At 46.7% G+C, this 13,145-nt stretch overlaps 1 protein-coding gene across 1 annotated transcript in view; it reads right to left on the bottom strand.

The window, feature by feature from the left end:
* Positions 1 to 6,951: 6,951 nt before the first annotated feature.
* Positions 6,952 to 13,145, bottom strand: part of LOC101823340 (DNA (cytosine-5)-methyltransferase 3C) — a 35,625-nt gene continuing 29,431 nt past the window's right edge. The window contains 1 exon segment of the mRNA XM_040746526.1: positions 6,952 to 7,597. Coding sequence (XP_040602460.1) covers positions 7,456 to 7,597 — 142 coding nt within the window. The 3' untranslated portion in view covers positions 6,952 to 7,455.

Here is a 13,145-nt window from a genome sequence, read left to right as displayed (position 1 = left end):
AACCGGCTGTAGAGGAGCATATTCCAGAAACTCATCATCCCACTGGGAGTTCAGCCTGGGATACATGAGACCCACTCTCAGAAAGGAAAAAGAAGAAACCGGGAGTGATAGGCTACCCCTGCACTTGGGCAGGAAAGACAATCGCCGCAAACCCAAGGCCAGCCTGGTCTACATAGAAACTGGCTGTCCGGAGCTACACAGCGAGATCCGGTCTCAAAACTAAAAGAAAAAGGGGCCATTGAAATGGTTCAGCAGGTAAATGCCACCAAGCCTGACATGAGTTCAATCCCCAGGACCCACTGATAGCAGGTGAGACCCGAATCCCGCAAGTTGTCCCCTGACTCCCACGTGCCCACACACACAGAGAGACAGACACAAATATGCACACAAATAAATGTAAAAAAATAAAGATGGATTAACCTGATGTGATGGTGTAACCCTTTAATCTCAGTAGGTAGAGACAAATGAATCTCTGTGAGTTCAAGACCAGCCATAGAACTACACCACAGTGAGACTTTGTCTTAAAAAAAAAAAACTATCAGATAGGTACCTGTCTTAGTTACCGTTACTATTGCTGTGATGAAACATGACCAAAAGCAACTTAGGGAGGAAAGTGTTTATTTGGCTTATGCGTCCATATCACTGTTCATCATGGAAGGAAGTCAGGACAGGAGCTCAAACAGGGCAGGAACCTAAACTAGAGGGAGGAGTAGCTGCAAAGGCCATCAAGGGGTTCTGCTTACTGGCTTGCTCTACCTGCTTTCTTACAGAACTCAGGACCAGGAGCCCAGCAGTAACCCCACCCACAGTGGACTGGGCCCTCCCCCACTACCAATGACTAGGAAAATGCCCTACAAGCTTGCCTACAGGCCCATCTTATGGAGGCGTTTTCTCAATTGAGGTTCCCTCCTCTCAGATGACTTTAGCTTGCGTCAAATGGACATAGAATTATACGGCACAGCACCTTAATCAAAAACCTGAGTCACCTCATAGGAACACCTGCAATATCATGCCATTTATTCTTAGCACTTCAAAAGAAGTTTCCTTGCTGCCGGGCAGTGGTGGCGCACGCCTTTAATCCCAGCACTCGGGAGGCAGAGGCAGGCGGATCTCTGTGAGTTCGAGGCTGGGCTGGACCGATAGCCTCCAAAACAATACAGAGAAACCCTGTCTCGAAAAACAAAAAAAACAAACAAACAAAAAAAACAGAAGTTTCCTTGCTTTCCATGCCTTTATCTTCTGCCTTCCCACAGAGAAGCTTTCCTATTCTGGGTCCAGGCTGTGTCTCAGTGCTTAAATGTAGCATCTTGGTGACAGGATGAAATAAATCACTTCACAGAAGAGCAAACAGGCTCAGAGAAGCCAGGTGACTTGCCCAGAATCAGAGTTGGATCCAGGTCTCAGACTGGTTTCTTTGTCTCAATAGCACTTGTTTATATACTTCACATTTTCAAAAGAAGAGTCTAATACAGCCCAGACTAGTCTCTGACTTCCTATATTGCTGAGGGTAACCTTGAACTCCTGACCCCCCTATTGCTACTTTACAAATGCTGAGATTACAGGCCTGTATCGCCAAACCTGACTACAAGCATTTATTTTCTATGACCAAACAGGCCCTAGGCATTTGACGGTGAGCTAAAACAAAACATAACCTCTGACCTCCTAAAGTTCCTACTGTGGCAAAGGAGACACAGTAGACACATGAGTGACCTGAATCTTAGTCAAGCACGGGATCAGATTGAGGGCTAAGCAAAGGCAGTATATAACAAGGCACTTGCATTGTATGCGCAGGCTCCCTGAAAGTCTGGCCCTAGTCTCAATTGCCGAATCCCAGGGAATTTTTCTAAGAATGGCAAGAAATCTGACAAGGTAGCAGTCTGACTTACTGATGATCCTCCTGCCTCCACCTCCTGAGTGCTGCGATGACAGTTGTATACTGCCACACCCATTTTATGTGATACTGGGGATCAAATGCAGGCCTTTGGGCATACTGGGTGAGCACTCCACCAGCTGCATTCCCAGCCTGCACACTGATGGTTTCCATGGTAGGTAGAACTCCAAGCACATCCCAAGAGACTCAACTTCACTTTACAGCATGGGAAGACATCCCAGAGTTGACATTGGTCCCAAAAGATGAGCTATTGCCATTATAAAAGGGTTAATATAGGGAAATACCAGCAAGAGAAAATAGCAAAGCATGGTGTAATACCAGAATTTAGGAGGTCAGGAGGACCAGGAACTCTAAGTACTGCCTAGGCTACTTGAGACACTCTTAAACACACACACACACACACACACACACACACACAAGTATAATGAAGCATTAATAACAATAGTCCATCTAAAATACTTGTAAATGCTTTGGGGAAACATTGATAATGCCATTTTACATATGAAGACATATTCTTTTTTTTTTTTTTTTTTTTTTTTTTTGGTTTGTCGAGAGAGGGTTTCTCTGTATTGTTTTGGAGGCTGTCCTGGAACTCGCTCTGTAGACCAGGCTGGCCTTGAACTCACAGAGATCCGCCTGCCTCTGCCTTCCAAGTTCTGGGATTAAAGGCATGTGCCACCAACGCCCAGCTATGAAGACATATTCTAAGTATCAAAACTAGTAGATCTGCCTCTGCTAGGAGTTGGAATTAAATGAGATATGTACTGGCCAGCGTCATAGCTTACGGTGCAGTAACTGTCTACCATGCACAGGTCCTAGATTCCACCTTCAGCACCACTGGGAAAAATAGATCTCTGTGAAGTTTTTCTTCTTTAGGTATTTACTTTTTATGCATGTGTATATGTGTATAGCATGTGTGTGCATGTGTGCATGTTTGAATGTGTGCCAGTGTGCATGCATGTGTATCTACAGGTATGGAGGCCTAGGGTTGACATCCAATGTCTTCCTCACCTCATATACTGAAACAGGGACTCCCACTTGAACCCAGAGCTCACCAATTCTCTAGTCTAGTCAGCCAGCTTACTCTGGTGATTCCCATCTCTGCTTCCCATGTGCTGAGAATACAGATGGGTCACAGTGCCCACTTGGCTTTTTTGTGGATCCTGAGAATCCAAACTCTGGTCCTCATGCATGGGCAGCAAGCACTTTATCCTAGGCCTGTGTAAAGTCCCTAGCACATAGTAATTGCTCAATAAATGTTAATAAGGTCTGAGTTCCTTCACTTTGTGTCGGTTATCAAACCGTGTCACTTTATCATTTCATTCTTTACAGGCCGTTTTGCTTGGGATGTGAGGACATTCGTGTGGGCGTGAGAACAATGGACAAGGTCAGGCATGCTTTGAGATAGGTGTGGTGGTGCACACCTGGAAGTCTAGCACTTGGGAGGCTGAGTTCTATGCCAGCCTAGACTACATAGCAATACCCTCTTGTCTGGGGTGGGGTTGGGGTACGTCTAGTACTGGAGTGAAGTATAGACTCAGCTCTAGAAACACAGGGAGTCTTGGGAGGTGCCTGAATCAGGGTTTCTAAAATAAAACTCACCTATACTCCATGACAGTTCCGACAGAGAAGAGAGAGGGACCCATCAGTCCACCATTAATCCTTAGTGACAACCTGATCATATTTTGAGTCAATTAGAAGAATGTGGGCATGGCTGTGAGGTTTAACTGGGGAAAGAAGACCCATGCTGAGAATGGTGGAGACCTCCCATGGGCTGGGGTCCTGGTCTGAAAGAAAAGGGGGACAGGAGGAAGGCAACCGAGTGCTAACATCTGCCTTTCTCTGCTCCCTCTGCCACTAGGATATAAACACGCTGCCACACACTCACAGCTCCACAGAGATGCCTGTCGCTGTGTTCTCCTGACATGCCTGGCGGACTTGCTCACAATCACAAGAAAAATAAATAATACGCCAAGCTTATCTTTATCTCAGTATGTTTTGATCAGAAAATAGGTGAAAAAGAGAATTCCATCCTGTCATAGAAACAGTTTGGGAAATTGGGTATGGTGGCCCCAGCCTCTAATCCCAGCACTTTGGAGCTGAAGGCAAGAGGATCACAATTTCAAGGCTAGGTCTGGGACACACACACACACACACACACACACACACACACACACACACACACACACACACACTAATACATATAAAAATTTAATTCCAAACTTTTTTGAACTCAATAAATTGTGGCAGGAGAAGAAGAAAAGGAGGAAACAAGACAGGCAGTGAGAAAGGAGGGCAGTGGACTGGATAAAAAAATAGGAAGGTAGCATGAAGGAACAAATTGTACGAGTGCCAAAGGCTGCAGAGAATTTTTAATTCCCACCAAAGCAAAGCAAAACAAGATACAGGCAAGACCAAGGAGCAAAGACAGACTGGCTTCAGGCACTGGGCTTCTGCTTGCCACCGTAAGCCTGACAGCTGCGTGACCCTGTGATGGGGCCTCTCCCAGTTCTCTTCCTCTATAGCTGCAGTGGTCAGTGTAGGGAAAAGGGACCAGTCAAAGAAACGCTTACAGTCAGTCCTCCCAGAAGTTGCTAGGGGGTCCCAACTGCAAGAAATAGCATTTCTCAGTCATGCTTCCCAAAGAATCAATCATTTGAACCTCATACCAGCCCTGTGAGGCTGAGTTCATATCTGGGGAGGGGAGGGACCCAAAGAAGACACCAAAACACCCATGCTTACACAGAGGAATGGGCCACCAATACGGGAACCCAGATAATCTGGCTCCAGAGAGGAATAAAGGACCAAGAACATCACAGTGCAGACACTAAAGCACTTAGCAGGAAAACAAGAAGGATGGAAGAGGAATGGGAGAGTCATGTGCTTGGTGTTTACCCTACCACTACCACACAGCCATGGGACTGACCCGGGGCCATGATCCTGAAACAAGATCCCCACCTTGTACCCAAAACCACCTGCTTGTTCCCTAACAAGGGACACTAAGACCTCAAAAAGTAAAGGACAATGAAAGACACACACCAGATGCTGCTGTTGCCAGCACTGGCATCAGTGGGCAGCTGCTGTACATCTGGGCAATACTGTCCCATTCACTTTAAGGACTTCATGATTCATAATCATTGTCTTCATTGCTGTTAACACTGAGATGACAGATGGCTTTCATTTTCTTAATGCCGTCTGTTACAAGTGTAAGTCTTGCTGCCTATAAGGAACGAAACAAGGCATTTTCTCCAGATCTCACCCATGGAATTCACTAACCTATAAAGTATATAGAATGTATTATTCTCGCCCTTTAAATGTGAAATTAGAAGCTCCAGATCTCCAGGCATCTGCTTGAGGCAATACAGAGTGTGTCAGGCCCCAGACACAATCCCATGAGATCATGCCAAGAGATCTACATGGGATGTAAACTCCAACCTTTTGTCCCAATATGTTCATACTCTCCCATAGCCACACATCCTGGGTCACTGAAATTCAAGCCTAGCCTATCCTGAGAAAAGTTCACATTACAGCAGCCCCCCATTAAGGCCTCCACCAGCTGCCCCACAAGCAGGCTGGGATGCCCCAGAGGCCCTCACCTGGGGGGCTCGTCGGTTTCTTCTCTTGAGGTTCTGAGGAGGGAGCTGTTTATTCTGCTTCATCTTGTCCTGGCATTTGGTGCGGTGCTGTACACAAGATGGCTTAATTGGGCAGCAGCCATCCCTAGGGTCTCAAGTCCTCAGAGAGAAGAGTATGCAGGCCCAGTCTTTTGCTAATTGTGTCACCATGGCAAATCTTACCAGGGCTGCTCTAACCACAGGCAACTTTCTAATAACCTACGTGGTTTCCCATCCTCCACTTGCAAAGCTTCTCCCCTCCCCATCTGCTACTGGTTAACCCTGGGCCACACCCTATGAGACCCTGACCAGTGAAGGTACCATCGCAAGCCATGTCACGCCATGCGGCAGAGAGAGATCAGTGTGAGGTTGATACAGGGCCACATGCACCCAATGCACATCTTACCCTCTGTCCCACAGGCTAATAACTGAAGTATGCTCTCCTTGGCCCCTGCTTCTTAACTAAAGGCTGGAGCGTGTCATGATAGGTTCTAGGTGTTGTATGTCTTGGCTGTTAGCTGGCTCCAGCTAAACTAAGATGGAGCCACCAAAGGCTGTTGCAGTTTTGAGTGTGAAGAAACAAGTACATCTTTAAATGGTCAATAAAGATGCTATTAGTCTGGGCATTCAACTCACTGTAAACAAGTCTAGATAAAAGATTGTGTTAAGTGTCCATGAGATGGCTCAGGGGGCGAGGGTGCCTACTGCACAAGCCTGATGCCTTGAGTCTGATGTCCAGGGTCTCTGTAAAGGTGGAAGGGGAACCCATTCCACAAAGCTGTTCTGAACTCCACACGCATGCTGTGCTAAACACACATACTGATAATGATGATGATCATGATACAATACATAAAATTAAATACTTGTTAGAGTCACAAGAGCCATTCCCAGCCTGGTCACTAAAGGTAGCTGCCCTGCACCCTGTCTACTGGACAATTGGGAAATGAGGTTCAGTAAACTCCTACAGAAGTTGTGAGGAACCGTAGAAATCAGGACTTATGTCCTTCTGCATGGGTATCATCTTAGCTTTTGTTTTCTTTCTGCGGGGGGGGGGGGGCACAAGACACGTGTTTTGTTTCAGAAAGGGTTTCACAGTGTAGCCTTTGCTAGCCTGGAACTTGATATGTGGAACAGGCTATCCTGAACTCTGCTTCCCCTGTGCTGAAATTAAAGGTGTACCACTAGGCCCAGCATGTCAGAGCAACAGAAAATAAACTGGAATAAACTTGAATAGGCCTTTCCAGCTGGCTGCCCTCCCTGGAGCAGCAGCAAATGAAGCAGATGCTGTCAGAAGCCCCCAGGGACGCTGATGCAGCATTCTGCGGGCACTGCAGTAGACCTCAGGCTCCAGGAGCCCCTGCGACCCCAGGCATCCCTGTGCTTGATGCATGGTTAACCAACAGCACACTTCCAGAAGAACAAAGTGCAAAAGAGATTATTGCTGAGAAATATTGATTTTAATTAAACAAAAGGGCAAACCCTATGCACCTGTCATCTTTCAGCCTAAAAACCACCAAAAAGCTGTTGAAACAAAGCAGTTTCTCCCTTGTTGACTCTGGTTTTTTGGTTTTGGTTTTTCAATACAGGGTTTCTCTTGGAACTTGCTCTGTAGATCAGGCTGGCCTCGAACTCACAGAGATCTGTCTGCCTCTGGCCTCCCAAAAGCTGGGATTAAAAGCACCACTGGCTGGCTTGGCTTTAAAGTTCTAAACTTGGAAAACATGAGAACCATGTTGGACCACTATAAGATGCCAGATCTGAGCTGTGCACAGGAGGGTCCCCTGTAGGGCCAGGAGGCTTTGCTACCACTGAGCAGATGAGAGCCGAGTATATATTGAGGCCCCAAACAGGTGAGCTAAGGAAGGGCAGAGTCAGGGTGCTTCAAGGATCAGTACTCCTAATGACTGGCATTAACTCCAAGACCCCAAAGCTCCCCAGTTCTGAGTAGAACTATTCACACGCAAAGTAGTCCTTCAGGGGGGCAAAGAGGTGTCTGATGACCGGCACACTCCAGGACTTTCCCAGCAGCTTCTGGCGGGCGCCACGGCCCATGTTGGACACATCTGTGTAGTGTGCAGGAAAACCGAAGATCCTGGAAGAGTACAGAGCGAAAAGACACGAAGTTAGAGGTTAGAAGGGCCGGTATCCCCAGCACACCCAGGACAGATGTGTTCTGGAAACCCAGGCCTGGGAAAGCTATCAGGTTGCCACTGTCTCTGCACGCAGTTACCCTTCCCCATGCCTTCAGTCAGGACTCTTGGGCTCAAAGGAACCTTCTAGACCACCAGTTCCCCTGGATCCTCAGAACACTTGCTGGCAGCTGATAGTTGAGTCACAGGGCACTGGTGCGGTCTTGTGTCCCCCACACTGGGACTATGATTCTGGTCCTCATGTGCTGTGCGAGGACCATTCTTAAATGCCTACTGTGAATTAATCCATAAATCGCCAGTCAGCCCACACACTTGTGTGACTTCAAAACACAACGAGAGAAGTTTAGCAATCGAGTTCTTGGGATGGAGAGATGTAGGTGTGCACATGTCTGTGTCCCTGGGGCCAGCGGTCATCCTCAGTCCTCAGGTGTTAGTCCTCAGGGACCATGCATTCTTTTTTTTTCTTTTCTTTTCTTGAGACAGGATCTCCTAGAATTTGCATATTAGGCTAGCTTGTTTGCCAGCAAGCATCAGGGATCCTCCTGCTCTGCCTGCCATACTTGGCTCGAACCCAAATCCCCTCACTTGTCATTTTAATGACCGAGCCATCTCCTCAGCCCTGCAGTTTCTTTAACGAAGAACAAAGTCACCCCCAAAAAAGCAGAGCAGACTTTCAACCCCAGTTCAGTTGAGGACAATTTAGAAGTCAGAATCTGAATATGACTTTTGTCCAAGTACAGACACACAGACACACAATGCGCATGTAATAACATTTCAAAGAAATAAGTTCTTATGGCCCGGTTCTCGAAGCAGCACCAATAAGCCAGTGGCTATCCCCAGGGTTGCTTCTCTTTGCTTTGACGTCACCATTGTGTCATCCTTCTGCATTGGGCCTCTGAATCACAGCTCTGAACACTATGCTAGGGTTTCCAGGAGACTCTTCCTAGATTGACTGAGCAACGTTACCTACAGTTTTTCTACTAGTGAGAAATCACTATTTTTCAATCATTTGAATTTATTTAGTGTGTGTATATGTGTATGTGTATGTGTTTGGGCAGAGGACACCTTTCCCGGGTGAAATTGAGTTTGTCTGGCTTGTGCCATGGGTGCTTTGCCTGCTGATCCCTCACACCAGCCCAGAAATTAACTTTCTAGGCTGTGTATGGTGGTTCGTGCCTGTGGTGCAGCCCCTGAGACTGAAACAAAATGGCTGCCATGAGCTTGTGGCCAGCCTAGGCTACATACTGAGTTCCAGGCTGGCTACAGAGTAGCCTAGCAACAGAGCGAGACTTTGCCTCACCCCTAAAAAAAAGTTACATTTTTATTAAAACTATTTGTTAAAGAAGAAATAAAGCCAGAAGTGAGATTTGGGACGAAAATATGCACTACAAAAGTCTTCAGAATAGAGCTACAACATAAAAAAGAAGGAAAAAAACTTGAAATCCAAGAGGTGGAGCTTCACATAACAACAGACCACATAGCCCAGTAAACTGAAAGAGGTTAAAGACAGACCGTGACCAAGGAGGAATCAGCTGCCCCATGAGGAATGTAGCTGAAAGAGCTGAGGGGTGTCCCATCTTCCTAAGAACCCAGGAAGTTGGGACAGGAAAATGTCAGGGCCGTGCAGGTGACGGAGAGGCTGCACTATCTAATAACCTCAAGCCTGAGATTTCTCATCACACAGTGCCACCATCCCTGTGGGAAAACAAGGGCCGTTCTGAAAAGCTGTTATCATGCAGACCCTACTACACAGGCTCAGGAGGACCTGGAGGAACTAAGGCTCTGTGTGCTGCTGGCTCTAACTACATTCTCCTTCCAGTCTCTGTCCCCACAGATCCCCTCTCCAAGTGCAGCCTTGTGGTGATTAGAATGATAAACAACGCAGTCTCAGACTGTATTTGAATACAGTCCCCAGTTGCTAATGCTTTTTGGATAGATTTAGAAGATGTAGCCTTGCTGTGGTAATGCCACTAGGGGAGACCTTCATGAGTCTAAAGATTCCACCATTTCTAGTTCTCTCTCTCTCTCTCTCTCTCTCTCTCTCTCTCTCTCTCTCTCTCTCTCTCTCTCTCTCTCTCTCTCTCTGCTTTCATGTTTGCAGTTCAAGATATAAATTTTCAGCTGCTGCCAAGTCCTGCTTCCCTGTCATGATGGACTCTTAGTCCTCTGGAACCATAAGCACAAATAAACTCTGTTTTATAAATGTCCTTGGTCCTAATGTCCTATCATAGCAATAGTAAAGTAACTAATACACTTACTTTTCGAGCTCAGTACACCACAAATCATCGTCCTTGCCATTCATGACTACAGGGAAAAGCTGGTTTTTCCCCTGTCTGATGGAGTTCGACTTGGTGGTTATTGTCTGTACCTTCTTTAACTGGAGGGGGAAAATAAACATTGAGGGGTGAGCATAGAAGGCTTCCAAGTGGAATCAGGCTCAGGTGAGTTTGGAGAGGTGGCAGGGACAGACATACAAAGAGAGGGGACAAAGAGACTTGAAGAGATTGCTTATGCTTCCCTCAAATACCACATATATTTAGCCAAAGGTAACCATGAAGGATCACATAGTGGCCAAGACACCAGTTACTGATGAAAGGGGTCATTAAGAGCAAAAACCATCCAGACTCAGAATGGCCAACTAGAGCTTGAGCAATAGGCCTTTGCTTTTCACAGACACGGAGGAGCAGGCACCAGACTCTGCACTGTGCATCTGTGACTGTGCACAGCCTTTTGTAACAGCGTCCACCACTGTTGCTACTGCAAAGACCACCTGCAGCACAGCGTCTATGCCTCCAGCCTTAACCAATGCAGAACCCGGTCGCATTTTCTCACTGGAATTATTTACCAAGAACATCTCCTACTCTGCACTTGAAGAAGAGACAGAACAATCCTGTGGAGAAAGAGGCCCAGCACCAGGGGTCTGTGAGGGAATGAGCGGGAGCCACGTGGATAGAGCCAAGGTCACAGTTTTCCAGAAGGTGCAGCACAGACCACTCAGCGTCTTACCTTTGCTGTCCTACTGAACTCCAAGCAGTCCTGCAGCTCGAGCTTATCATTCTTTGAAGCTATCACAGGCCTGGGAACAGCCAAAACCCATTACTCTCCAGCATCTGCCCTGGAGGTCTAAGCTAGAGATCTCACAAGTCAGACAAGGAGAGAATCTGCTTTGCCCAAGTAAACTCTGGCAGTGACCATGTTCAGCCACAGGATGAAAAGGGACACATCTGTGAGGTAAGAGCAAGAGTCCACTAATCCCTGAAGAAGACAGCCCAGGGCAAGAGGTAGTGTTTCTCTGAATTTTAGGTTTTAGCAGTGGGCAAAGTGAGGCTCCCACAGAGAGACAGGAGCACTACAGTGGGACCTGTGCAGACCAGGAAAATGTGAAAAAGAAGCCTGGTCTAGATCAGAGGTTCTCAACCTGTGAGTCTCGAACCCGTTAGGGGTGGACAACCCTTTCCCAGTAGTCGCCTAACACCATCTGAAAACACACATATTCACACTATGATTTATAACTGCAAAATTACAGTATGAAGTAGCAACAAAAATAATTTTATTGGTGGGGTCACCGAGGCATGAGAAACTGTATTAAAGGGTGGCAGCATTAGGAAGGTTGAGCCTAAATGCTGGTGAGTCACCTCATAAGAGTATCCCACACTTTGGAAATGAAGCTCAAGTGGCTTTTAAGTTGGTGCCACCACGAAAGGAAGGACAGTCAAACCTTTCACTTTCTCTCAGGCAACCTGCTTTACAAATGCAGAGACAAACAAGCTGGCAAGAGCTAGAAGCAGATGTCTTCACAACATCTGCATGCAGGAGTCATCAACTCCTGTAGTGGCCCTAGGTAGGGCCTTCAAAGTCGAAAAGAAAAAAGAATGAGTGCCACACAGGGCTGAAGAATCACACCAAGAATTTCCCTTGACTACACCTTTCAGCTACCCAATACCAGCCGTGATTCTTCTTTTAAGAATGTATTTCTCGCTAAGGTGTATATGTGTGTTTGATGTATGTGGACACACATGCCACAGGGCATGTTTGGAGGTCAGAGGGTGGGCGATCTGGGGATCAAACTCAGGCCATCAGGCTTGTATAGGAAGCTCCTTTACCCACTGAGTCACACCACTGGCTTCCTATCCCTTTTGTGTCCTCCATGAACCTAAGTGAGATGAGGGGCCAAGAGAAAGGGATATGGAAAGCTCGGTGTTATATAGATTCAAAGATTAAAATTTAGCCGGGCGGTGATGGCGCACGCCTTTAATCCCAGCACTCGGGAGGCAGAGACAGGCGGATCTCTGTGAGTTCAAGGCCAGGCTGGACCGACAGCCTCCAAAACAATACAGAGAAACCCTGTCTCGTAAAAACAAAAAAAAAAAAAAAGATTTATATAAACACCGAGCATGGTGGCACATCCTTTAATCCCAGCACTAAGGAGGCAGAGACAAGAGAATCTTTGTGAGTTGAAGGCCAGCCTGATCTACATAAGGAGTCCTGGGCTAGCCAGGGCTATATGTGAAAAGATATGCATAAACTAGATAACTCAGACCTCAGCCCACCTGACACTTCATACACCCACTCTATCACTCATCAGAATTCACTTAGAGCAGTCCATCCTCTTAGCCTGGAAGCCACCAAATGCATAAACAAATGTTCAAATACCCTGCCAGCCTACAAACTCCAGAGATCACTGCCAGCAACTTCATTTGCTTTCTCACTGGATGGCACCTTCTAGGACACATCGTGATAGCTGGCCTTCTGCAATGCACCACCTCACTAGTGTCCCCATCTCTGAGCCCTGTCTCTTTTCCTTCTACTAGACACAGTATACCTTAATTGCTTAAGCTAATTTTTGTAATACCCTACCCCCGTGTACAACTAAGTGGCACCATGTATCAGGCCTGCAGTATCCAGTCAGAGATACCTGCATCTCCTTTTTCAAGCCACTCTTGACCCAAGAACACTAATCTCCAAGCTGGTCTGGGGATGCCTGCCCACCATCTATCCCAGAGCCCTCCCTTCTGTCTGGATTGGCTCCATTCCTTCAGTTCTATTGAATGAGGCCTCTCCCTTTCCCCACCCTACTTTCCAATGCCACCTCCCCAACCATGAACATACAATTACTCACTGTGTTCTCTAACCCTCCCACTAATACATCTTCTCTGCGAGAGCCACTGACATCATTGTGTTCCCCCTTGAATTGGCAACAATACAGTGCTTGGCAGGGAGAGCTTGAACGTTGAATAAATCAGCCCATGTGATTCCAAACGAGAACGTGGTACCTTTCGATTAGATGGTTAACTGAGTAAACATTAACTATGCCAGGGGTAAAAACAATATTAAAATTTTGAACTAAAAAAAATGACAGCATTTTAGAGAAATCTCCAAGCTGTCCCAGGACTTTGTGACTGCTGTCCACGCTCTGCCAGACTCCCAAAATGTATGCTTCTAGCACATCTTCCGGGAAGGGTTTCACAGCTGAGCTCATTTGCATATATG

The sequence above is a fragment of the Mesocricetus auratus genome, unplaced genomic scaffold (genome assembly GCF_017639785.1).
Source record: "Mesocricetus auratus isolate SY011 unplaced genomic scaffold, BCM_Maur_2.0 Super-Scaffold_100004, whole genome shotgun sequence".
Lineage (NCBI taxonomy): Eukaryota > Metazoa > Chordata > Mammalia > Rodentia > Cricetidae > Mesocricetus > Mesocricetus auratus.
Note: the sequence above shows the minus strand (reverse complement) of the source record. Positions and strands in the feature narration are given on the sequence as shown.